Source organism: Gambusia affinis, linkage group LG05 (assembly GCF_019740435.1).
Source record: "Gambusia affinis linkage group LG05, SWU_Gaff_1.0, whole genome shotgun sequence".
NCBI classification, from domain to species: Eukaryota; Metazoa; Chordata; class Actinopteri; order Cyprinodontiformes; family Poeciliidae; genus Gambusia; species Gambusia affinis.
The window spans coordinates 21,073,263-21,100,052 of record NC_057872.1 but is presented as its reverse complement, the minus strand read 5'-3'; the positions used below and the strand labels follow the sequence as shown (position 1 = coordinate 21,100,052).

At 36.4% G+C, this 26,790-nt stretch overlaps 1 protein-coding gene across 5 annotated transcripts in view; it reads right to left on the bottom strand.

Annotated features, from left to right (window-relative positions):
• atg5 (ATG5 autophagy related 5 homolog (S. cerevisiae)) overlaps positions 1-26,790 on the bottom strand; it is a 37,143-nt gene that overhangs the window by 6,806 nt on the left and 3,547 nt on the right. For all 5 annotated transcript variants that reach the window (XM_044116594.1, XM_044116592.1, XM_044116591.1 and 2 more), the window contains 3 exons: positions 25,283-25,445; positions 23,193-23,287; positions 10,943-11,060 (listed from right to left, as the gene is read on the bottom strand). In XM_044116594.1, coding sequence (XP_043972529.1) covers positions 10,943-11,060; positions 23,193-23,287; positions 25,283-25,445 — 376 coding nt within the window. The remainder of the gene's footprint in view (positions 1-10,942; positions 11,061-23,192; positions 23,288-25,282; positions 25,446-26,790) is intronic.

Genomic DNA, 26,790 nt, shown 5'->3' with positions numbered 1-26,790 from the left:
GAGGACGGTTGAGGCTGTGTGTTAACTGACGGTCTGAGAAATGGCTCCACCCAACACCTGCTGGGAAACTGACAAGATGAAATCTGCACAAACCTTGCATCAAATGTCCAATACAACCTCTTAGTAGATTTTCCTCTCAGAAAATGAGCTAATAAAATACATATTCTGAATAAAACTGCAATAAAAAAGCAAAAGATCCTAATAGTGTTTGCACTATTTTGGATTTTCTTTTAATTTATTACTTCTCAGTAGACACTGTAATACAAAATAGCGCTGCATTTGTAAGTTTTTCATGCAATATTATGCAATCATACTGCACAGAAAATATGGTAAATGTATTAAGGTTGCATATGCAATGGAAAGAGGGTAAATTAAGAAATACTAAACTTATGCTAATGAAATGAAACACTATGTCTTATGCAGAATTTGCTATGTTAATAACATAACATAATAAAGGTAGCTGATTTTCCCATCCTTTATCAATTTTGATAAATCAGAGGCTTAGCAGTACAAGTAAAAAAGGATTTGCTGAAAGCAGGATATGCATGAAGAAAATAATTCAATTCTTTAAATTAAAGAAATTATTTCTGCAGCATGCCTAAACAAAAAAAAAAAAAAAATCATGCAGACAAGAGTTGAGCAGTTGGTGGCAGTGGCAAGACGCTAACCACCCAGCTGCAACCATAAAGATGTTGCAAAACAAAAAGGTGGTACAGTGTGGATGGAGGAATGTGCCAACAGTAAAACTCATTGAGAACTGTAAAATCTTATTTGGAACAAATATTTTCAGCAAAATTGTAAATTACAACTAGTATGGTATAGCAAAATTATGGATTTGATTTTGTGTCTGCATGATGACAATCCTAGTGAAAACAATGGCTGCAGTAATTTCTTTCAACGACAGTCAAGTTAAAATTTTTCCCTGTCAGAACTGCTCGCTTTTTGCTCTATGAAACCCTTTGTAGCAGCAACACATAAAACTTGGATACTTGAAAATATAAAGCACTTGTGAAATCAGAATACAAGCATGAAAAATAATAAAGGATCTATTGAGTTATATTAGCTCATTTTAGGCTGCAAGGTGCCACAGCTGGTAGATTCTTTGCCTCGCAGCAAAAGGTGAATCCAAAAGGCTTTTGGGTTCAAATCTCAGCCAGAAGTCTTTCTGTATGAAGTTCTAATGTTCTCTCCATGAATGTGTACTCTGACCTCTTCCCACAGTAAATAGAAAACAAACAAAAAAAATATGACTGTTACATTAACTGAGCTATTTAATCTACCATTATGAGTGTGAGTATGGGTGTTTGTGCGCATGGTTGTTTGTACTGTGTGTTTCTGCGTTACCCTGTGATCTGACTAAAAGTGACTCGGATGAAAATACTGTTCAAATTTGATCTAAATTACAAGTGTAATTTAGATCAATTGTGTTAATAAGTATTCTACTTATTCACATATACGAGTAAAATACAGTTTTTAAGTGGGCTAATGTTACTGAAAAACTTTGTCGACTTGAAAAGAACAGGAAATAAATAAAAATTAGCTCATTAAGGGAAAGGAAAGCTTGTAAAATGAGCAAAATCCTGAGACACTGTGGAGTGAAGGAGGACAGAAAGCACAGAAAGTAAAAGGTGTGATCTGCTTCACCGATAAAAGGTGAGAAGACACTTTCTCTGGTTCACACACACACACACACCGCCTTTCTGGCAGGCGTTTCATACTCTTCACTTACATTCAGGCTTTGACTAGATGTAGGTGGGGCAGGTGTATTACAGTCTCACTATGAGAAACGGGGGGAAATCTACAGTGTGCAACACCCACAACATCTCACACAACATTTTCAGTCAAATATGTATTCCCACAGGTCATCCCAATAACCACCTCCATACTCACTCACAGTAAAACCAGTTCAGACTGTTCTTGAAACATGAGAAAAATGCCGGAAAAAAAAAAAAAAAGATTCATCTAAGTTCCAGATTGCAAAATTAATGCCTGCGCCATCAGAACAGTTGAGACGTGTTCAGTCATGAATCTAAATATTTGTAACTTTGCAACTGAAGAATGTTTTCAGTCAAGCAGCCAAGAAGGTCGCACCATTACCACTATCAAATCAAATCAAATTTTATTTGTATTGAACCTTTCAACAACAATGCATTTCAAAGTGCTTTACATAATAAAAACACAAAAATGAAGTCATAGAACACAAAGTCAACATTACATTTTGTCATCATTACACATCAGATTAATGATTGATTAATGTTTCATGATGATGTTCCAAAAGCTACTTAAACAGGTAGGTTTTTAGTCTAAATTAATGTTTTGGCTGTTTGTCAGTTTTCTGGTAGTTTGTTACAGATTTCTGGTGCATAGAAGCTGAATGCTGCTTCTCCATGTTTGGTTCTGGGGATGCAGACCAGAAGACCTAAGAGGTTTGGAAGGTTTCTATGACAGCAAACGCTTAATATATTGTGGTGCTAAGTCATTTGGTGACCTCTAAACTAGCAACAGTATTTTAGAGTTTATTCTCTGAGCTACCGGGAGCCAGTGTGGTGACTTTAAAACTGGTGTTATGTGCTCCAACTTCCTGGTTTTGGTGAAAACACAAGCAGTAGCGTTCTGGATCAGCTGCAGCTGTCTTTTTTTAGGCAGACCTGTGAAGCCGCTGTTGCAGTAATTGATGCATGGATGAGTTTCTCTTGATCTTGAGACATCAGTCCCCTAATCCTAGAAACGTTCTTCAGGTGATAGTAGGCCAACTTTGAAATTGTCTTCATGTGGCTCTGAAGGTTCAGGTCAAGTAAAAAATCTGGGCCTATGAGTTTAACTCAGCATAAAATGTGAATATTTAAATAACTGATCAACTAAATCTAAAGGAAATTTGCAAACAGCAACTTTCTCAACCCAAAAACATATTGATCTTTGCAAAAATATTTGCACCAGTTGAAAAATTTAACTTCTTATCCAACTTTTGATCCTGTAATTGTCCCAAACTCTGCAAAATCCCATTAGATCAACCTTTCAAATATGTTTAAAACAAATTACTATCAAAAGTTTTGGTGTTGCAGATGTCTTCAAAAGTGATTTTGTTGAAGCATTCAGTACAATGTCTGTCAGAAATGTACATTTCCAAAAAAACAAACAAATAAAAAAAAAGAACCTATGTCTTTCTGCATGCCTCAGGTCAATTTGTTTGATTTGAACAGTGACTGAACAGGCTATTGTGAAGACAGATACATTTTTTAATTCTTTTTGCAAGTACAAAAAACATCCTGAATGCCATTTGCTATAATTTAGTTGTTTAAGAGACACCAAGAGCAGCTAAAATGTTAGATTTTTGAAATTTAAAATCAGTCTCAAAAATCGCTGATAGTGCATTTCAAAATCTTTTATATATTGCCTGAGTTAAATATTGAGGAAATAAACACAAAACTTAGTGAAAGGATTGCATTGAATGTTGAGTATTTTTGACAAGCTTGTCAAAAATACACATTACTGCATGTTACTGTTGATGCGCAGTAAATTTCAGACTTCTGTTGTCACATTTACACAACAGTGACAAGTGACTGTAAGGAATACGATGGTCAAATTGCTTGTAATTAGTATATTTGAAACACTTCAGGAGCTACTAGTCGAATATCACCTCAGACTGTAAACAAAACATGTTGGAAAAAAAGTTGAAATTCCTTCAGAGTGACAGCTAATAACTCATGTGTAGAACTGAGATCATAACGTAAACAGGAAAACAAGTCTTACTTTGTGTTACATTAAAGGGCAGAAAAAAATTGCCTGTGATTACAGTAAATACAGAGGCTTTAATTTCCCCTCATGCTGTCAAAAAGTGCAGATGTAACCATGAGGTTAACATGACACAATACAATAGTGAGGAATGTTAAAAATCTGGTGTTTTCCCAGTTTGATAACCGTTTTCTGGGAATCTCTGAAGGGGGCATTAACAATGAGAAAAACTTTGTTTGAATCCATTTAAAAAAGTATTTCTATACTAAATATACATTTAAGTCCATATTTAAACCATTCTGCATTGTTTTGGATTATAAACCTATTTACTTGTTTTGTTTATTACAAATATCCTTACTCTTTTGAGAACAACTTTTTTTAAAAATAAGTTTTCATTATGCTATAGATAATGTATCTTCTATTACAAATAAACCAAACAGTTTACCAGGCTTATGAAACCTTGTTAAAAAAGAACACATAAGAGGAACCAATGATACACAAGGTTTCCTATTGTTTTGTGAACTACAATACACTCTTTCAAAGGTACCGTCAATTGGTTATCATCACTTGCATCACTTGCCAGGAATAAACTCTGAAAAGAAATCTTGAAAAACTTAAAACTCTGATTCTGCATGTTCAGTATTTGGACAAACAAGAAGTCCTACAAGTAAATATTACTTTCAGTCAGTCAAGTCCACCAGAACTTCAGTAAGGCAGAGCAAAATAGGCCAAAAATTAGCACAAGGTTTTAATAAAGCTGAAAAAGAAGGCTACAGCAGTTGTAATGTAATTAGTGGGCTTCCTCCAAGCCACAACATTATTGATAACAGTATTTCAATGGAAAGATGCCTATGTATAAGAAAATGGCTTTTAGCTGACACATACACACACCCTGTGGTTAAGTGGTACTCTACTGTTGGCCAAGACGACATGTTCTTTCAGCTAAGCACAGCCAAATGTCATTTACAAAGACCGCAAGTTTTCACCAAACTTTGTCTGACCGTATAACTGGCAGCAGTTCGGACTCACAGGCTGACATAAGAATCCACTAACAAATGGGTTTATAAACACACATTTATGATGCTGCAAGAAGCAAGAGCATGCTATTTTTTCCCCTTCAACGACTGAATAAGTAAACATACTATTGATGGAGTGCAATATATGAAAATGTATTTCCTCCCCAAAAGACTTTTACTGTTCTTTGCTTTGTTTTGACACACATTTTCTATATACCACAGAGTGATAATCAGAGTAACTACAAAAGCAATTTAAAATATAAGATTGCATTTATTATGTCAAAAAAAAAAAGCATAGACTTCTGACTAGGTAACTCTAAAATTTAATCTTGTGGGTTTTTTTTTCCTTTGGAGGGTGGAAAGGCAATTACAGCAAACCCTCCAGTTCTTGAAGAGCATTGCAGCCCAAGACCATCAAAGCTCCACCACCATGCTCCAGTGCAGCATGTCTTGTTCTGACATGCTGTACTAGTTTTATACCTGATGTAATATACACATTCCAAAAAGCTCCACTTTTGTCTCATCGGTCCACAGAATATCTTGACAAAAGTCATGGGAATCATAAAGACATTTCTTTGGAAGACATGAAATAGACTTTTGTGCGCCTTTTGGTCAGCAGTGGTTTTCTATTCGGGACTCACCCATAGATGGCATTTTGCTCAGTGCCTTTTTTTTGTTGAGTTATGAACCAACATCAAGTGAGGCAATGAGGCATGCAGTGCTTTAGATCCTTTTGTAACCTTATGTACAAGTCACTACTTCTCTTTCCAAGCAATTGATAAACAATTCCTGGTAAGGCTCACACTTTGGTCCCAAAGTCTCAGAAATGGTTGTGCAACCTTTTACAGACTGATGTATGTCAACGACTTTACTTCTTATCTGTTCTGGAATATTTTTAGCTCTAGGCCTAATGTTTTGCTTTACAAGATCTTTAAGACCAGTATTTTATATGTTTCCCTGCTTTAAAAACCTATGATTCAGGTTATTGCAGTTCAAAAAAAGCTTGTTAATCAGCTATCAAATGACATAAGGTAGCCTACAGCAGGGAATTACCTAAAACACACAGGGCAGTGTGCCTTAAGGGCCAGGAATGGGAAACACTGGAACTCTGGTTTAGACTACTTTACATAATTGGATCTATTTAGGTCATTACTTCTTTCTGAAGTAATGACAATAAACAGGTCTGGCAGTAAGTTGTAAAATTGAACCAAAAAAAGTAAGGTAAATTTAAAAAGGGGGGCAAATATATTTTCACATCTGGCTAAATCATTTCAAACAAATCTTTAAAAGGCAAAAAAATTCAAATTTGGCTGGCAGTGACAATAAAAACAAATCTGCAAATAATGGAGAAAATAGAGGATTCAGATCCATAACATTTTCACACGAACTTGCCACAAAAGAATATTTCTAAAAATTTCACTAAACTAATAAGTACCGGTATAGGCTATGTTCTCTCTTATACATATAGGTTATGTTTTTATGAAGGGTTTCTCAGTCTTGAAGGTATTTTGATGTCTTTCCAATAGTCTAATCGTTTTATTTTTTTAGCCACTCTGTTGTGACTAGAGTTAGAAAGCAGAAAGATTAAAGCAGAGTTCATCTCAGTCAACAATAGATAGCGTCATCGAGCAGGCTTTCGAGCCATTCTGAATTCCCCTGTCGCACATCTCAAACGCCTCCACCTACGAACCATAACCCACTATCATCTGTATCAAAACAGCCACTGAAACCTGCACTTCCCCCTGCAGCCTCTGAATTGAGACAGTGTTTGATAAGCACAGCTGTATTGGCTGCTAAGGCAGGCTCTGTGAAGGGGCATGAGATTCATGTGTGGGCAGTGCCACACATGGGAATGAGGTGGAGGAACGTGGGTGGGAAACGGTGTGGATTTGTCACCCAGCTGAAAGGGAGGGGTCAGGGTGGAGTTTTGGGGGGATTATGATAATGTGGGGGTTTCCTTTGCTTATTCACGGACAGATATCAATACAGGGTTTTTCAAGACTAGGCACAACTCAAAAAAAAAAAAAAAAAAAAAAAAAAAAAAAAACCTTTAAAGTAAACAGACACCTTGCTTACGAGAATTACCTGTCAGACATTTAACATGTGGGAAGTACTGCCCTGTAGACTGATTTTTGCAGGAAACACAAAATGTTCTGCCAAAATCTTGCTCAATAACACACCTGCATTCAGAAAAACAAAATACATGAGACAGTATGAACATACGTCAGAGCTGACCACTGCTTACAGGAACGCAATGTTTTGAGTTTGGTTCAAGCGGCGCGGGGGTAGCCTCATGGCAACACAGACTTTTGTCCATGGCTTTCAAAAGATTTGGGAATCCCCTGTCGTTTCAGCTCTTAATGCAAGCCACCCCTATTTGTTTGCTGCAACTGGTTTCTGGGTACCAGAGGGGTCAATAGAAATCCTCTCTCAGACATAACAGGGAGGGAGCATGTTTGAAAGAAAGGGTTGTTATTTCATGTTTGAAAGATCACAGAGATGGAGAGCACCCCAGATTGTTATACGTTAGGGTCACGGAGATAAAAAAAAAAAAAAAAAAAAAGTTCTCTGAACTTGTGAACAATACCTGCTAACCACTCCCTCAAAACGCCACCGCTCTACAAAGTCTCTGAACACACTTCTCTGGGTTCTCTAATCTAAACACGCCACCATAATCCTTGGCTATCATCCAACCTATCTACCACCCGAGGAAGAGGAGGAAACCAAACAAACGTCTTTAGACAAAAGGGCCACTTTCACCTTGATCAACCAGGTAGGCTGGCAGACTCCTCTGAAGGGAGGAGAGAAAAGAAAAGCTGAGATTTAAACTCAAAGACATAAAAGGCATCCACAGCAGACAGAAGATGTTGAAGACTACACCTGAGACAGAGGTGTGGGATCAAAGAAGAAAAACAAGTTAGATCGAGGTTAAAAAAAAAAAAAAACAAGTAGAAAAAAAATAGTAAGATGCTATTTTTCTTTCCAGGAAATATTCACGCTAGATAAACATTTAGCAATTCAGTACCAATTAAATGTATAAAGAGTAACAGGACTGAAACAAATCAGGGGCTGTAAAACTATCCATCACATGGTTAAAAATATCCTTCAAGAAGATCATAGTGTTCAGCAGATGTTACTGTTTAGAGACCATCTCAAGCATTGGCTGAATGGTTTGTTGCCTAAAGCCTAAACTAAACAGCTTTTACTACAGACCGGAATTTAAGCCTAAGCAATGTACAATAAAAACACTTTAGTTGCAGAAAAAAAAAACAACAACAAAAACACTTGTTTCTATGAAACCATTCAAATATGTTATGAGGAGATAAATTCTAGTGTTGTATCTGTTTCACAAAGGATCTTGAAGTAAATACTAAAAAAAACAAAACAAATTAGGATCTTTACACAACAACCTGTGTAATTTAGTCTTTTATCTAAAAATGCAAGCATCCACACTGTTCCCACAGAGCCAAACAATGACATCCATGGAAACAAATACATTAATATTGGTTGTATAATATTTAGTTTCGTCCTTAACTTAGTTTCTGTGTTTATAAACAGTGTTGCAAACAGAAATCCCCATTTGTAAATCCTTTTCGCAATGGAAACTGGGGGCTGTTAATCCGGCCTGAATTTACAAATGCCAGTGCAAGTACGGTCTATGAAACCGTCAATCAAGGCTAGGCACAGCATGCCTACCTTTCAGCATGCCACTCTGCAGATGAGTTGGTAGATAACTTCCATTTTAAAATGTCAGATTTTATTGATTCCACTGCTCCCAATAAAGTGAATGTTGTGTCTGTTAGGATGATGCCTCCGTGGAAAAGTGGTTCAATAGTAAGAAGTGAAAGTAGCAATTATCCAAATGGTGGAACACTCGACTACAGGTTTACTACAAAATCTACAAGGAAAAACTGTGAACAAATCACTTAACACAAAAACCTGCAACTGATATATTCTTCTGTGACGTCAATAACAAAATCATCAATAATCCTGATTACCAAACTCTCCGGTGACTCTAGGATCTGAACTCCACTCTAGCATGGCAAAGGATGTAACTTGATTACAAAGAAAATTGAAAAGATTATAGAGGGTTTCATCTGTACACCAATAACTTTGGGGTATTCAAAGGCTCAAGGTGCTTGGTGTCAAGCACTATGATACAACAATTGCAACATTATGCGTTCATTAATAGGTGCTGTCCCATTTAATTACAAAAATAACTAAATAAATAAAAATCAATCAAACGTAAGTGAGCAATGAACCATGAAGGTGACCATTAGATATGTAGCAACATAGGACACAATGTTTTTAGTGACACAAGCTCAAAACACATTTTCTTGCCGTTTTTAAGGAGTGCTTTTGGAACTGGTGGCCTTTCATTCAACAGTAATCTCACATGTAATCTGAGAACTGACAACAAGACGGCTTCATTGATAAGTCCAACTGCTCTACCAACTGAGCCACACACCTCTTACTTCTACAAAATCTACTGTGTAGGTATTATTGCCATATTTAACTAAATAAAATATTTTCTGGTGATGAAAAGCTGATATAACCGAGTAAAATATTTTCAATCCGGCCAAGTTTTTTAGTTCTGGATATGAAAGTGAGTGTGAAAAATGAGCAAAGAGATGCTGGATGGAGACACAAAGACAGTGGCTATTAGACAGACAGGTAGGCAGACAGACAAGAGAAGGCGGTGTTAATGGTTGTCGCCTCTGTGCAGGTGAGTCTCCTGCGGGTCTGTACTCCCAACATACTATTGTCTCTTTATCTACTTCCCCTCTCTTCTTTTGCAGACACTCTCTGTTTTGACTGCTGTTTGGCCTTTCTCTATCCCTTTCCTCTCATCTCTTCTTTCATCATTAGCTCTCCTCCCTTACAGCTGCAACTCCAAGGTACACCACAAACCCACAGAACTTAAAAGCTCCATCTGCTGTCCGAATATAATTAGAAACCAGGAAACAACAGGTACGGTTCAATTACTACCATTTGTGTGTTTTACGCAGGTCAATAAAATTACAGTAAAAACAAATGTATTCTAATCACTCAGGGTAACTGTCTACTGTTTTAATAACTAGATTTAAAACTTTTTATTTTATTTTAAAACCTGGATAGTTTATTTGGGAAAAACAAGTTGAACCAAAATTGGAAAAAAAAAGAGGGAACTTGCATTACTATTATCATAGTATTATATTTCAAAATTATTTCTCAAACAGTTAATCTTTCAGCAAAACATGTTATCATGACAAGCCTACGTGTTAGAACTTAATTTTTTTATGCTACATATTAAAAGGGTTTCATGAGATTACAAAGCATGCGACATTAATACACCACCATATTTCTTTTACAGGTTACGTCTCTCTCAGAGCAGTATCTACCCTCTGTTGTGTGACCTCATCTGGCAAAATAAATGTAAGATTGAGGTGGAAAGGAAAGTAGTTTTAGTATGACTCCCTATATTTAATGTGCTATGCAGTCGAACTCTGGTTTCCAACAACGTATTACAGCAGTTGGATGGTCTGCTTTATGTTTGCACCTGAAATAAATTGTATAAACCAGTGTGCTAAAGCTCAAAGAGAATGAGATAACGGTGAGGAAAATGTGATGCATTCATATTTGCTCAGATTATTCAATAACAATATCATGGTATCATGAAACTTGACTCTTGAACTCGTTATTGACATGCAAATTTAATATATTGGTGCACCCCAGCAGCATATCGGACAAAACAAAGCAGTCATTATGAACCAACTGAAAAGATACACACAATTCTAAAAAAAATTTCAGTTTTAGGTGGCGATAAAGAGGAATGTGTTGTACTTGACTCCACATTGCTTTCATATTTTCAGGGAAGTTATTGTCAGATTTTCATCCACATCAAACTTAACACTCTGACTCTGAATGTTGAGTGAGTTGTTTATGCATATCTAAGCTTTCCTCTCATTCCCTCCTTTCACTTTTATTACGTTTGCCCACATCTTTATTCAATCCAAACGCTATAACCCTCATCTTTGTACTCTAGCAGTTTTATCAGAAAATTTAGATCTCAAAAATTAAGTAACCTTGAGGAGAGTCCTTTCCTTTTTCTTTTCTTTAACACCGCTTATATTTATAAAAAAAAAATCAAACAAAAATTTGTCTGTACATAGCGGTTAGCTGGTAATGCTTGAAATCGCTGCTTGATTGCTTACCATCATTTGTCAAAGCATCTGGATACATCTCCTTCAGCAGGTCGCCAAGTGTGTGTGCATTGCAGTCGGGCGAAACGGGGCGAAACAGTTTCTGGATGAATGGCCTGTCGCTCAGCGTCTGCAATTAAAGCACAGCAAATTAATTTGATTTGATTGATTTTTTATGGACATGCAAAATTATTCAGATTTTTTCTTTTAAATTAGCCCACTAAGTTGCACAGTTCTTTTTAACATAATATACCATTTTTAATAACTGCGTATTTTTCTTATGTTGTAAATTTGCCATTTCTCAGTTTCTTATTCTTATTTTACATACCGGTATATCTTCTTTGTCTTTGAATATGCATACCGGTACTTTTATTTACCTTCAACTTCCGGCACACCAGAATTTCTTAGGTGTGGGATAATAAAGGATTATCTATTCTAACTTCACAATTCTGTCTGCCTCTAGTTATGTGCAAAAAAAATTAAAAAAAATAAAAAAAATATATTAATATAATATATTTAATTGTACACTATGTATGCTTTCAAAAAAATTTTTTTTGATACTTATGTGTTCACCAGTGTTTTCTCTGGTCTCTGTTGTCATCAGTTGATGAATGTTCTATTTCATCCCTACTGACCTCCAGAGGCGGTGCTACAAGCACCGCCTCTGGAGGTCATCCGGGATTCATAGAACCGTAGTTACGGTAGTAACTTTCGTTCTCTAAAAACATCTAGTCTTCAAAGAATACTAGATGTATGTGTTAGCTTGTATTGGTGTAACAATTTCAAATAAAATACAAAAAGGTTTTAGTTTGTGATTCAAGGGGCATAATTACTATGATTATGTAGCATTTAATTTCACATATTGATGCTAAAGGTCCATGTAAAAAAACTACATCTAACTAAAGCATTTTCCCCTCAGCCAACATATAAATTTGATTTAGGCAACTTTGGGGCAAAAACTAAATATCCAGTAAAAGCACTGGCTTTCTGTAAAACACTGTGGGAAATTTCTGATGTGATTAATAGAGGTTAGAAGGGCAGGGAGTGAAAGAATCCACAACAGGATGCACGCAAGATGTCGTGAATGAGAACCTGGTGAAATGGTGGTTTGATGAGCCTCAATGTTTAGAATGTAATATGAAGCAATCTACGTTGATTTCACAGATGTTACAAGTGACGCCAATATGTTTTATTTTTCAGAATCAGTCTGGATCACATTATCTGGTACTTTAGCTTGTAGGAAGAAGATAAATAGATTCCTACTGAGACTAAAAGCTCGTCTGGCACTCAAAGCTTTTTAGAAGGAAAGAACAGTATAGTGAATGTGACATTCTTAATCAGTCCATAAAAGACAAAGCCACAAATTCTCTTAAGGTTTAAACACATCTATTTACTGTCATTCACAATGTGACCTACAGGTCTAAATTCCTTGAAATCATCCGTACAGTTTAGCTCCTCTTCGATGAGTGACATAAGGAACTATTAGAAATAATTTTCTAACTGAAATATTATAAAAAGCTAAATCTTGGATCACATCTGTTCTGTCAGTGTAATCTTTCCTTCTCTGACATTGTATATACTTACAGAATGATATATGTTCTCACTATGACGACTCTTTAAACTGTGGCCATAGCCTCCCTAAGTTACTTGTCAAGTGATCCAGGAAGTAAAGCCTTTCCTACTTCTGACAACAAAACACAATGCTCTGGGAAGCAGCAACGGCTAAATGTACACAGAGTAAATCATGACAGAAAACATAAACAGCTTTGAAATATTCTCAGGAATACAGCGTTCCACTGTTTTTGACTCAACCGAGTCACCACAACATTCCATGACTTGGATGTGAAAGAAACCCTGTAAAATTACCAACAGACGCCAGATAAGCATGTCCACAGTTGTGAGAGCTTGACTCAAGAACTTATGCTTTGATAATTCTTCAAGTAAAAACTGGTATGATCTCTGAATTGAACTGGGGGAAAAAATCGTTACTACGTAAAGTCCTACTTTTATAGAGTGGAGCCTAAAAGGCTTTGGTGGAAAACTAAAAAAAACAAAATAAATTGGAAGTGGTTAATTTGTTTAGTCAACCATTTCAGAGAAGTTTAAGATCTTAAATAAATGTGTAGTAGTGAAAGTCTTCAGAACACTGGTGGTCTGTGAGATCTTTTTTTATTCTTTACTAACCAGAACTTAATTCATATTACATAGGGTTCCATAATATCCCAAAAAATATTTATTTGGAAATACTATTGTGTAAAACAATATTTAGCATTTTTGACCCACATTTTCCAGACACATTTCTTTGCCATTATACTGAGACTTCCCATCACTCCCAGAAAACTTTCGCATCTCAACTACTGAAGATGTAAAACAGATCCGATCATCACGAGAACTGGGGCCAAATATAGTATTGATATTCAGACCAAGAAAGCCTGATACCAAAGAAGACTACAAATAATGCATCCAAACAGTGCTGTGCAATTGTAACACTGCAATAAAGATTGTGATTTGGTACATTGTGCATCTCTAAAACACATTAGTAATAAAAGATCAAGATTATTGTTCAATTTGTAGAGTAAACTACAATTTCTTACAAATAATTATGCAATACATTGCCAAATAACCCCTGGTGTAATTACTTCAGAAATGATCACTGGTATCCAGTGATGCATCAGTTGTTTTTTCTGTCTCTTTCCTGGATTTCTGCTCTTAGCTGCCCCCTTACCGCAACTCGTTGTGACCCTCCAAAGACCAGGATAGCTGGTTGGCTGGCCACTTGACTGGATGGACTTGACTGGGAACAGGTTTATTTCACAAAATGGCTCCAATGGCTCAATGGCTCCAACGATAACTTTTAAGCTCTCATCTTTTTCTTTAAGCCACATTTCTGCTTTAAAAATGTGTTTTTTTTATTGATCTGTTCTGATGCTCATCTTAAATGTCATGTTTTTATTATTATTAAATGGGTTTTTAAATATATTCTAATATATTGAATGGGTCTGTAAATTTACACTTGGCGAGTTTAAATTTCTCAAAATAATCTCAGATATGTGAAATTTTTGTAAACATACTAGAAGCAAACATCACAGCAAGACAATCCGGTGAAAAGTCTTCCAGGTATGTCCTTTTTAGGCATCCTTTGAGATTTACGTCTTTCTTTAAATCGATTCCAGCACGTCAGCAGCAGAGCACTTTGTCAATGTCAGTTACTTAAAGCGCAGGTGAATGATTTAGTGGTTGTTACCGAGTGACCCACGTTCTGACATCATTAAAAAAGTGCTCATGGGCTGGAGACCATCCAAGAGCTTGTGACAGGTGGCAGGTGTGTTGATGCAAGATCAATTAGAAAGATTTTATCTCTAAACCAGATGTTACAAATTAGTCAAAACTAACATTCTAATTATTTAAAATAAAATGTTATGTTCAACCATGCCATTTTTGTACGGTGTAATACAGTTGAAGTTAAGAATTCAACATAAATAATTTATTCTTCTAAAAGGTAAAAAGTAAACATTTTAATAAATGAACCTAAAGAGATCTAGGTTTCATAAAATATTTTAAGTTAAATAAAATTTGATTGTTCAGGTTGACAATGTTTTAATATGTTCGTCATTTTAAAACGCTTTAAAACACTCTTGATCAAGGCCTTAGATTTGATTAATTCATACCTAAAGTAAGGAGCTACAGTCTTCATATAAATAAGAGTTAACAGTACATATAGATGTACTTGAATGTTTTGTCAATTACAAAACATTCTCAATCTGATCACAACTTTTGAATTTTATTATTACAAGAACTCCTGCCTCACTTTACCTACAAAGAACTACAGCAGAATAAAAGAACGGTTTTCTCCGAAACAGTCATGATGCAGACCGATACCCAACCTCAGGTGTCAAACAGGGAGTTTGACACACTATAGGGTCTAATCATGGAGCTGAGAAAAGGAAACCAGCAAAGCCTAAGATCAAATATCCAAATGGTAACCACACACCCCAGGGCCAGGCGAGAACCAGCAAGAGGAAGGTGGCAGGGGAGGCGTGAAGTCCTTGCTCAGGTTACGCAGAAAGACTGAGTCACTGACAGGAAGCAAGGCCTTTCGTGCGGGATAACAATCCAGAGGCAGAGCAGAGAGAGTGTGCTAAGTGACAGCTACTTCATTGCATTTTTAAATAGGTGGTCATGAATTATTGAGCTGGCCAACATACAAAGAAGATCTATTGATCCCCAAGGAGAGAAGCCCGATACTGTTTGGATGAAGACACTTTCTTTTCAGCTGGCCTGACACCTTAGCTGGCACAGCAGCACATGGCAATACAAAGAGAGTGAGGTGTCATTAGGATTTAGCTGAAAAGATATCACCTGCTCTCGCTGATGGAAAAGACCAGCGGAACTCAAGATGTGCCCTAATTGATGCGGGAGACATCAATCTACCTAATTGAAGGTAAAATAATGGACAGGAATAAAGCACTGTCAACCCATGTGCCATTCCAGGCAGAAAGGGGTGAGCGAAAGCATATCCACTGGAGTATGAGGTCAGCTGTTGGTAAATTAAAACCCCAGCTTAAAATACTTCTTAGAGTTTTCCAGACAACAGTGGACCACACAAATTACTCACATTTTTCTTTTTTTTTTTGTACTGTTATAACCATTAAAAAATCTCATCTTCAGTTCAACCTTATAAGTGGAGACACATTGTTGATGTTACCATTATAAAATAGCTTACAATTAAGTATTGGCAAAGCTCAATGTGATTTTCACAGCTGCTGAAAGTAACTAAAAAAGTTACTTTTAATGTAACTTAGTTACTTTCCAAATCATGTAGTCAGTAATCCGATTAAAGTTACTTTTTCAAAGTAACTATGCCATTACTGTCTGCGAATAGGTGTATTCACAGATTCACCTATTTGTGGATTTATCTGAGGAACACAAGTCACAACTATTCAAAAAAATATGTCTGTTCATGGATTTGTAGAGCATATGTAAAATATTCAAAAGAAAATGGAACTTGGAAAGCTGAATGCATTACAGAAATAGTAAGCATTTCAGCTGCTTTGCAGCCAATCCAGTAGCACTATTTATTTTCCTTATTATTGACTGGCTGTACGTCCCCTTAAATGTTCTTCAGGTGATAGAAGACCAACTTTGTAATTATCTTTATACGTCTTTGGGAGTTCAGGACTGGGCCAATTACTACATTTAGATATGTTGTGAACTTTCATAAATAAAGCTGAAAAATCAAAATAGACATCGAGAAGAACTCAGCAGGTTAGAAATGAAGTGTGACAAAGTCAGAAAGATAAACAATAATTGCTCCCCAAACACTATTCCCTTACTGACACATCTAAAAAGTCTACAAATTGTAATAACACATTTACTATATTTCCAAAATATAGCCAACTGTGTTTCTCAGCCTTCGTCCTTAGGTCCACCGTCCTACACGTTTCCTTCTGGCTTACAACCGACTTCTATATTTGACTTCTGCAGAACTTGATGGAATTGATCAGAAGCCTGTGTGCTACATATCAACCACTATTCTGATATTTCTATTTTTTAGTCATATTTATAGCTACCCAGAACAGCTGTATGCATCAGCAGTTTCCTGACAACACAGCTTAGAGTATGCGTGGTCGTTCAGCTGCTTGCCAGAGGAAACTAAATACAAAAATATTTTCCACTGACAGTCATGTTTCAACCAAAGCCATTACTGTAAACGCAGCAAAGCGCCACTTACCCAACAAAACAAGCTTATCACCTGTTGCCTTTGGCAAGTCTTCTCACAACTGTTTCCACTATTCCCATATTTTGTGCCGTCACCACAGCCCCCTCATCTGATTAAGTCATTACAAGATACCTGGGAGGCATCTTGTTGAAGTTGGCACCTTCCCGAAGAAATGGTAGCTGGAGGCTATTTGCCAACTCTTGCATTGGGGTTTGGTGAGTAACACTGAGTCAAGAAGTGGCAACTACTACACTGCAAACACAATGCAAAGCTGTCTCCTTAAAAAAAACATCTATTTTCTCACAGTAAGGGGGTTTGGACCTGCTGCTTTTTTACTGTAAATCGCAGAGTGGCATCATTGTTAGAGCAGGAAGAGAGACTGGAAAAACAAAGTAAATGCATGCATGTAAACAAGCAACAACAGGAATGAGACCAACATAATACTACTACGGTAATAGAATGAAAGTGGCAACAAATTGTGGCAATGTGTAGACCTATAGAAATGTGGGAAAGTGTTTAGGCAAAAGTAATGGAAAGGGCATGGCAATGATTTATTGAATAATTGAATTTTCTGTTTCTGAATATGTAATTCCTAGAAAATCTGGATGTTTTTCTTAAACCAATGAACTCCTTGTGTTTCCATATTTCAGAGTGATGTCTGCCTCCCCAATCCCTACCATCTTATTTTACAGTTTGTATTTATTTGAACTTTGAATTCAGGTCAAGTTCCAGAGTGGATGACTGAAATAAAAGCAGGTTCAGTAAAATAATTTGTCATTTTTAATTTTTAGTAAGTCTGAAAAAACAAAAAGATTAAGATTAATATTGATTTTTTTTTATGAAAATAATCTGATTTTATTTGTAAGCCAACGTGAGAAGTCCCAATTGTAAAAATCATATGTAAAATGTATTCAGACATTACAATAATTATCAAGAAAGAAACAATAGGTTTAAGAGTATCCATATAAAAAATTTACTGCCTGTTTTGCAATGTTAATTTTGTTCACATTGCTCTTTTTAAATTATTGTAACACACACAAAAAAAACAACACATATTTGCACACACGTTAATTGCCATCCCTGCCAGATGAGGTGCCTTCCACCCCACAGACAACAGGCCAGACGGAAATGAGCCCCTCTGTTATTTAGACTGAATGTTGTCATTAATTCTCCGAGCATCAAACGTGTCATGTTATTTACACTAAATACTACACTTAGAGTTTAAAAGAGTCCAGGTGTGTGCGAGTGTGTGTGTATTTGAGAGTAGACTTAATTTTGCTCAAGATATTTTGTCATTCTATTAATTTTTCTTTGTCTTTCATTATATTTTATGCTTTGCTGTTGAGGGACAGTGGTTGTAGGCATCCAGGTATGCTTACAATTGCAATAAATTAACTTTCTTACATAACTTTTCATACATTAACTTTCAAGTGTCAGAGTTTTATTCTCCTTTAAAAAAAAAAAAAACAACAAAAAAAAACAGACCTTGAACATCAAATTCAGTTTTAATTTGCCAGAAAATGCTCTACAGAGTTGCATCTCCATATATTTGACTAATAATAAAAAGTTAATTTATTTTAGCAATTGAACTGAAAAAGTAAAGTAATGGCTAAAGAAGCTGCTTTGTCACAGCAAGTTGTTTTCAAATGACACCTGACCCAACAATGCAGAAGAGTTAAAGACCACTATTAGAGCAAATGTGGCTTCCTTAAGCAGAACTACAGGATAATCAGCTCCATGTCACATTCAGTAATTCATGCAAAAGGAGCTCCAACTCAGTATCGAGTGCATATACCATGGACATACTTTTCAGGAGGACCAGATATCTGTATTAAAGATCCTATCCTAATTTTCAGAGACAGCAAATACTGGATATTTATTAGCATATGCAATGAAATTTATTGATAAAAATGCTTGAGATATATCATTCTGTATGTATAAATCTATTTACACAAGCTTCACTCTGAAAGGAAATGGTAAAATAAACTACTTGTTGATATTTTACTTTATTAAGATCCCTCATTTGTACCACCTCACTATGCTGCCTTTGCTGATTCATACTAACTGACGCCAACACTGATATTTTGGTCGTTAATCTAGACCAAAACAGAAGCAAAGAATTGTCATGCCACACTTTATTCTTAAGCCTCCATTAAGAAGTCATCTTCATAATGACAAGAGCAGCATGTTTCAGCATGCAAGGTCATTATTACACATGAACACACCAATTTGGTGTTGTCACTTCCTACACTTAGAACTTGTGCAAAGATGCATCAGCGATGTCAGCAATGGAGCACAATCTAAATTGCACCTTTGTACCTAAAAACAGGATGCCATTAAAGGCCCATCAGGCACATCTTGAGTTACAAGGATTTTTTTTGTGACTTTATGAAAGTGTGAATAAATGGCGGTGAGTAGAAACTGGCACGTCAACCCAAGTCTAACAGCCAAAGCTAGCAAAGCAGGACAAACCACATTGGATGTAGAAATTATCAGCAGCACCTCTGTAATGTTGCAATGTACAGATAGATGATATCCCACCAACTTTTTCAATCGAAAATCATACATGTGTGATGGCAGGTACGTTACTGTTAAGAGCTTTACAAAAATGTCCAAGTAAATCACAACAAATTTAAATAGATTTTTGATAGAATTGTTCAAATTAAAACCTATTAACCATGTGGTTAGATACTTATTGTTGGATGAAAGGGTGTGTTTACTTTGCATAATTCTGGAAAATAAAAGTGGAAAAAAAATTACTTGTGAAATACAACAATAGTACTTTATCTAGAAATCAGATTTGAACCATTGAACCACATGGTTTCTAGTGAAATATATATAATCCGTAAAAAGGTTCTGTGACTTTTTGATCTTTTAGCGGTTCTATTACTTTAAAAAGGCAAATGGTTTGGTTTTTCATTTTAAATCTCTCTCAGAAATTTAAGTAAAGGTGTTCACGAACCAATTCAAACACTGAACAGTTGCTTCGAACAAGCCAATGCAAGGATGTGTCATAACTGAAGTTATGTATTAGGCCTGAAAACTGGTTGTAGTGACGAACTCAGACCTGAACCTTCCGAGACATATAAAGACAATTGCAAAATCAGAACATTTCCAGGATTGAATGACTACTGTACCAGCAAGATCTTGAGAAACTCATCCATCATCTTTAGTCTCATTGATTACTGCAATAGTGTCTTTATAGGTCTGCCTAAAAAAAAAATTCAGACAGCTTCAGTTGAACCAGCACCTTGCCCCAAATCCTTAAACTGGCACCCTGTAGCTCAAACAACAGACCGTTTATAGATCCCTGAATGGCTTAGCACTGGGATACATTATAGACCTGGTGTCGTGTCAACCTTTTAGAACCCTCTGGTCTTCTGATTCTAGTCTACTTTGCATCCCCAGTACCAAAAATGGAGAAGCAGAATTCAGTTTTTATGCTCCACCCATCTGGAATAAACTTCCAGAAAACAACAAAACAGTCAAAACATTGAGTTCATTTGAATCAAAGCTAAAAACCTACCTTTAACCTTTGATTGATTAATAACTGGAACATTGATCAATCCATTATATGTATATCTTCTTGATTTTGATGGCATTTGGCACAATGTAATATTTATTGCTGTTTCATAATTGGCTACTGAATAAGGTTTTTATGGTGTAAAGAACTTTCAGCTGCCCTGGATGCTGACATGTACTTTGCAAATAAACTTGACGTAAATTTTAATAGCTTAAGTAGAATACAAATGTCTAAACTGGGAGCATGTGTAAACAAAGTCCAACTCCTTGTTTGTGTGAAAAGACCTGGCCAATAAAGCTGATTCCTTGTCGGAAATAGTGAATTGTGGTTTCACAATTCACCATTTCAGTGAAGTGTTCACTATTCACTGTTCAACCCATTTCCTCAGACATTATGAGTATCAAAACAGAATAAAAAGCATAATAATGTTTCTAATATAAAAATTATTAAATGTTATTTTATTATGTGACATTATAGTAGTATTATAATAGCTGTGGTCCTGTTTTTAAACAAACTGAGTAAAGAAGAACATTTTCTTTTTAAAGTTTTGTTTTAAACAATAAAAATCATGGTATTATGGTATCATTGCTCTACAAGAGCATTTATAGAGGCCTATTCTGAACCAACCAGTATTTCTTCTGATCATAATTAACTGATTTTGTTTACATTTTACTCCAGACTTTCCAGACTCTTTGCAGTTGTAAACATTTATCAGTTTGTCAGATTCAAACCACACTCTTTTCTACAACAAGCCAGACTTTTCAAGAATTATGCTTATTTTCTCCAGCGTATATGGAAATCGCATAGTGAGGCTATAAAAAGGCTTTGATGTTGCAATTGTCATGAAACCATGGCAGCTCATAAATGACCACAGAAACTTTCAATTAAGCCTGAAGCTGGGATGGTCTGGCCTCATTCTCCCCGCCAGCAGTTAGATGGCTTCACAGCAACAACAAGTGCATGCCTAAGAGGGCGTGTTGCGTTGGTTTGACTGCATGTTTCAGTCGGCCACTTTAAAGAGCTCGTTTTATGACTGAAAGCAAGAATGCTTTTCTCGTAGTGTTAAACAGTTTATGGATATTTCAAAGATGTGAAAGTTAAAAAGAAAACGCTTAATTTTTTGCAAAAAAAAAAAAAAAAAAAGTGTGAGTGACCTACAGCTGTGCATCCTTAACCCCTTCAATTGTTGTTGTGAAAAATGTAAATATAGCCATATGTAGAAGTTTTATTAAAACTTGCGCTTTAAATTAACACTTGCAAATTACCAGCTGTCAAAGTAGATATGGTGATGGAAAGACATGCTTGGTGGGAAAGTTAACACAAGTGTCTTATTACTTGGAAGTCCTGTTTTCTTCACACTCTATTTCTGTTCCATTACATGAAAACTTAGTCATTTAAGGCCAGATCTATTTTTTGATTGGTTAATTCTCCCTCTTTATTTTAGTTTAATTTAAATGGACCCTTTCGTACAGATTGCAAAAGGAGATTCCTTTGGTTTTACTTTAACCAATTTTCTGTAATCCTTTAAACATTTTTTTCATATAAGAATTCCAAACTTTTTCAGATTCAGCTTATCAGAATTTTCAATCTGATAAGAATTCTGGTACCAAAACTATCCAGAAATTTATAAGATATTTATGATTAGAAACAGAAGCGGGAAATAAGAGAAGTATAGACAAAATGAAGGACAAGAAAAAAAGGACACGAGGAAAAAAAAGAGAGGCAGGACATAAGGAAGGGATGAGCAAACAGCAAAAGAAAGAAAGAACAAAGGATACGAGACATAACAGAGGAAAGAAATAACATGAAGAAGGAAAAACAAAAATACAAAAAGAAGGGAAAGCAAAAAACAATTCAGAAAATAAAAAAAAATTAAGTGAGGAAAGGAAGGAAGGATACAAGGATGGAAAAAAAGAAGGAAACATTTAGACTACGGGGCATGAACAGTCTGAAAAAACTAAATTTTCTCCAATCTTTTTTTCCCCTCCCTTCCATGTACTTAGAGGCGTGGAAAATACTGAAATCAAATTCCAGATTAATTAAGGCTTTTCAGGAGTGCCTGGGAACCCCTTTTAATGTTACAAAAACCTGGAGTTGCACCATAACTTTCCACACTTTTCTTACCATTCCTGCTCTGCTTCACACTTGACTCAAAAAGCTTTTCTCCCTGGTGTCTGGCCTGCAGCATGCTAATGTTTTCCATCCGAGAATCAGCCTCTTATTCATGCCGCCGTCTTTTTTCTTGTCCTCTAAGGGGACTTTTTACCTGAGTCAGGATAAAGCTAATGCTTGGTGGAAACACCCGACCTTAGGCTGCCTGTCTGCTTCTGCTTTTTCTTCCCAGACTCAACCCCGAAGCTCGCCTACTGCCTCGACTCAGGGCAATAGAAGTGCAGCCAACAATGGTTGACACAGGTATCAAATATACGGAAGCAAATACATTCTTTCAAAAAAATAAAACAATAAAATACATATATACCAGTAAATGCATCCGGCCAGCAGGCTTTCCCTATTTAGATGTTGAAAATATCAAAGGTCACAAGGATAAGTAAGGACATGTAAAAACATGTTTGATTCTGTTCCCAGAAAGGGTAAAAAAAAGAGCTTTTATAATACGTAGAGCATTGTGAATCATGTCATAATTTAAAAAGAAAAGGTTAGTAAGTATTCAGAGTTACTCATAGTTATGGATTAGAAAACTGATGAAACAAAACTATTCCCATTTATTGGAAGTAAGAATCCAAGAGCGGATTTGCACCCAGTGCAAATCTTAAGACTCAGAGCTTAAGATCTATCAGTCACTATTCACTATCACTATTCAGTGACTGACAAATGGGGTCAGTTACCAAGTAATTTTGATTTTGAAACAAAAACAGATTCTAGACAACCCTCTGGCTCCATCTACAGGCACAAATGGGTACTCCTAATGTAAATCTAAATTACTCAAACTAGGTTGAAAGGTTGTTTTAGAATACATGAACAGTTCGTTTGTGAGAGTGTGCGTTACCTGATATACATACCTGGTATATCCTGAAGGGGATGTACCTAAAGCCTCCATCCTCTGTGGGATATTCCATCAGCTTCCTGTTCATTGCCCAAAACTGGTCAAACTTATCTGGAGTAACATAAATACACACAAACTGATCATCTATAAAATGACCATAACATTCAGCAATGCACAGCTACCAATGTCTGACGGAAACAACAAACCTAAAGCTGCCCAGAAGCTTATAAACTGCCTCAACTCGGGGTAAACATGTAGCAAAAGAAAAAAAGAAAAACATGTCCTATTTAATTTATTTCTTTGATTTATTAATTTAATTTATTACGAAAAGTCATCTGTTAATTTCTTTTTCTTTTTTTTTTTTTTTTTTTATAAATGAAGCTTTCATAGATCACAAAATTATCCAGCTCAGAAATTTTAGATCGCAGATGGTCAAATTCAGTCTGAAGTTCAGCAAGGGTTTCTGGCAGCAGTCAGACTTGCAAATCTAAAGAAACCTCTGACTGAAGAATGTTGCTGGATGACAGTCTTATGGCTATCATGACAGCTCGAGTTTCCATGGAGTTGAGATATTTCACAGCAACATGTCCAGTCAGTTGTTGGTAAGCACTGCTAATCCACCTCCTTTGCTTTTGCTGCTCCACTTCAAATCTCTGTAGTCATGTCTAGTTACAAATGCAGGTAGAGAGATTATTTGAACTTCCTCCTTCTCGTAGTTCAGGTATTGAGTTTTTGAGATGTTAATCAGCAGCTCCTAGTTGTAAAAATAATACCTTGTTGCCACAGATATGCATCAGAACAACTGTTCAAACGCTGAAATCTAAGAACAAAAATCCGTCCAGCTCCGCAGCATCCGAAACCAACTAGGCGGGGACTTCTCTAGTGGTAACTTAGTCAAGCAAAATCATGCTGACTCTATACATTTATTTATTAGAGAAAAGTTAAGAACTGTCCAGTTCCAATGTTTACATCTGTGCTTATGTGAAATATTGATGGTGCATTCTGAGGAAAGAACAAAACATTTTGCGGATTAAACTTTCTGTTGGAGTCATGATTTAAAACAAGAAGATACATTAAAACAAAAAGGAAAAAAAGTCTTCACAAAGCATATGCTAGTTTCAAACCGTCCATATAAACGTTCTTGGATGAAAGTTAAAGATCTCTGTTTCAATTCTCTTATAGACATGAGAGTTTTAGCTTAGATGTAGTTTCATCTCTCACTTTCTTTTGCAAGTTGACGTTTTCTTTTAGGATCATTTAAAACCTTTTGCATCTCTCAGTTTAAATAAGTTACAAAAAAAAAAATCTGAACGGTACACTGAACACCTCAGAACACAGTGGTATTAGTCAGCATTTCCTCAATATAACATTTTCTTGGACCTTCCTTGCTTTATTGAGATATGTGGCTTACTTCTTGCTCATGGTTTTAGTTTCAGGGAAAGTGGAAGAGAGAAGAGCAGCTGAAGGGTTGTCGGTTTGAGGCCCTTGGGTTTTTCACAAACACTTTTCACAACGGTTACGGGCTAAAAACACCACAATGAGAAACTTCAGAAGTTGTTTGCATAATAAAGAGCTGCTTCGGTGATGATGCAACTCATCTCTGCTCTTGCTAAACCCCTTGAATTATTTCAAGCATATGTTTGTTTCTGGATGTTCTTGCCAAATTATAGCAGGTTCCAATAAATTCTACTAGTTGGTAACAAGTTAGACAAATACGACCATTCTTGAATCCACCTCTTGTTAAATGTTGACTGAGTGAATAGAACTAGCAGGTGGAGGCCAGGGACATAAACTGTTCTTTGTGTTTGTAGTGTAGACAGAAGAACATTCATGTCTTTGAATGGGAAACAATGTGAAATGTCACCTGCACAAACATCTTCAGATCCATTTGGATGTATCCTTCAGATACATGACTGAATCTTTCTCAAACAAACTAGGTGCGTCTCCAAGATGATTTTACACAGATGTGCAAGTGTGCATGTAGGTGGATGACTTGCAGAATTACAACGTGTCGATCTGGGTGCTCGTCAGTAAATGTGTGACTGCAGGATTGAATGTCATTTCCCTTGCAGCTGTTTGTGATGTGGATCTACATGCACATCTTACCGTTCTGCAGCCCCATCCACAACTGTTTGTGGTCTTTCTTCTGCATGTCATTGACTACTTGGCTCTTGTGCTTGAGGGCGTCCGCCTCCTTGATGCTGGACATGAAGTGAGCCTCAACTATGGAATTTGATGGGCAGTGCAGCAGATCCTGGTCTGGAAAATTCTGCCAAACATTCACATACAGACTGAATTAGAACAGTATAAAAAGAAGAAACCCACACAAAAGTGGAAAGTATATTGCTAAGTAACGGTTCCCACATACTACATTGTGTTCCAAATTATTATGCAAATGATAATTTCTCAGATTTTCTTAAATGGTTAATGCAAATTATGGTCAGTATAATTTTCAAGTCATGAACTATTCCAGTATAAATCAAATTTCGCTGAACAAAGCTCCTCATCAAAACAGTATTTTTTTCAAAAATAAAAACCTCAAAATGCACTGTTCAGAATTATTATGCACAGCAGATTTTCTAAACATTTTATGGGTTAGAAAGAACTGCAAATGGCCATTCTTTGAATGTGCAGCCTTAAGTGGTCACATGTACTAAATTCAAAAGCTATTTCAATCAAAAACATCTGAATAGAGTTACATGTTAACATAGAACCCCTTCTTTGATATCACCTGCACAATTCTAGCATTCATTGAACTTGTGAGTTTGTGGAGTTTCTGCTTGAATTTCTTTGCAGGATGTCAGAATACCTTCCCAGAGCTGCTGTTTGGTATGAACTGCATTCCACCCATAGATCTTCTGCTTGAGGAAACTCCAAAGGTTCTCAATAGGGTTGAGGTCAGAGGAGGATGGTGACCACACCATGAGTTTCTCCCCTTTTATGCCCATACCAGCCAATGACACAGTGGTATTCCTTGCAGCATGAGATGGTGCATTGTCATGCATGAAGATGATTTTGCTACTGAAGGTACGGCTCTCCTTTTTGAACCATGAAAGAAAGCGATCAGTCAGAAAGTCCATATACTTTGCCGAGGTCATTTTCACACCTTTGGGGACTCTGAAGGGGCCGACCAATGATTCTCCCCCATGATTTCAGTCCAAAAAATGACTCCACCACCTCCTTGCTGACGTCAGAGCCATGTTGGGATGTGGTGGCCATCCACCACCAATCCACTACTGCGTCCATCTGGACCATCCAGGGTTGTACAGCAGTCAGCAGTGAACAAGTCTGTTTGAAAATTAATCTTCATGTACGGCTGGGCCCACTGCGACCGTTTCTGCTTGTGAGCTCTGGTTAGGGGCGGCCCAATAGTAGGTTCATACACCACAACCCTGTGGAGGATCCTCCACCTTGAGGTTCCAGAGGCACCAGCAGCTTCAAATAACTGTTTGCTACTTTGTAAGGGCATGTTAACAACTGCTCTCTAAATCTGATGAATTTGTCTAACAGAAACCTTCCTCATTATGCCTTTTTCTGTACAAACCCATCTTTGTTCTGAATAAGTCATATCTTGCCATACGGCACTAAATTATCTGATGATTTTCATCAGCAGA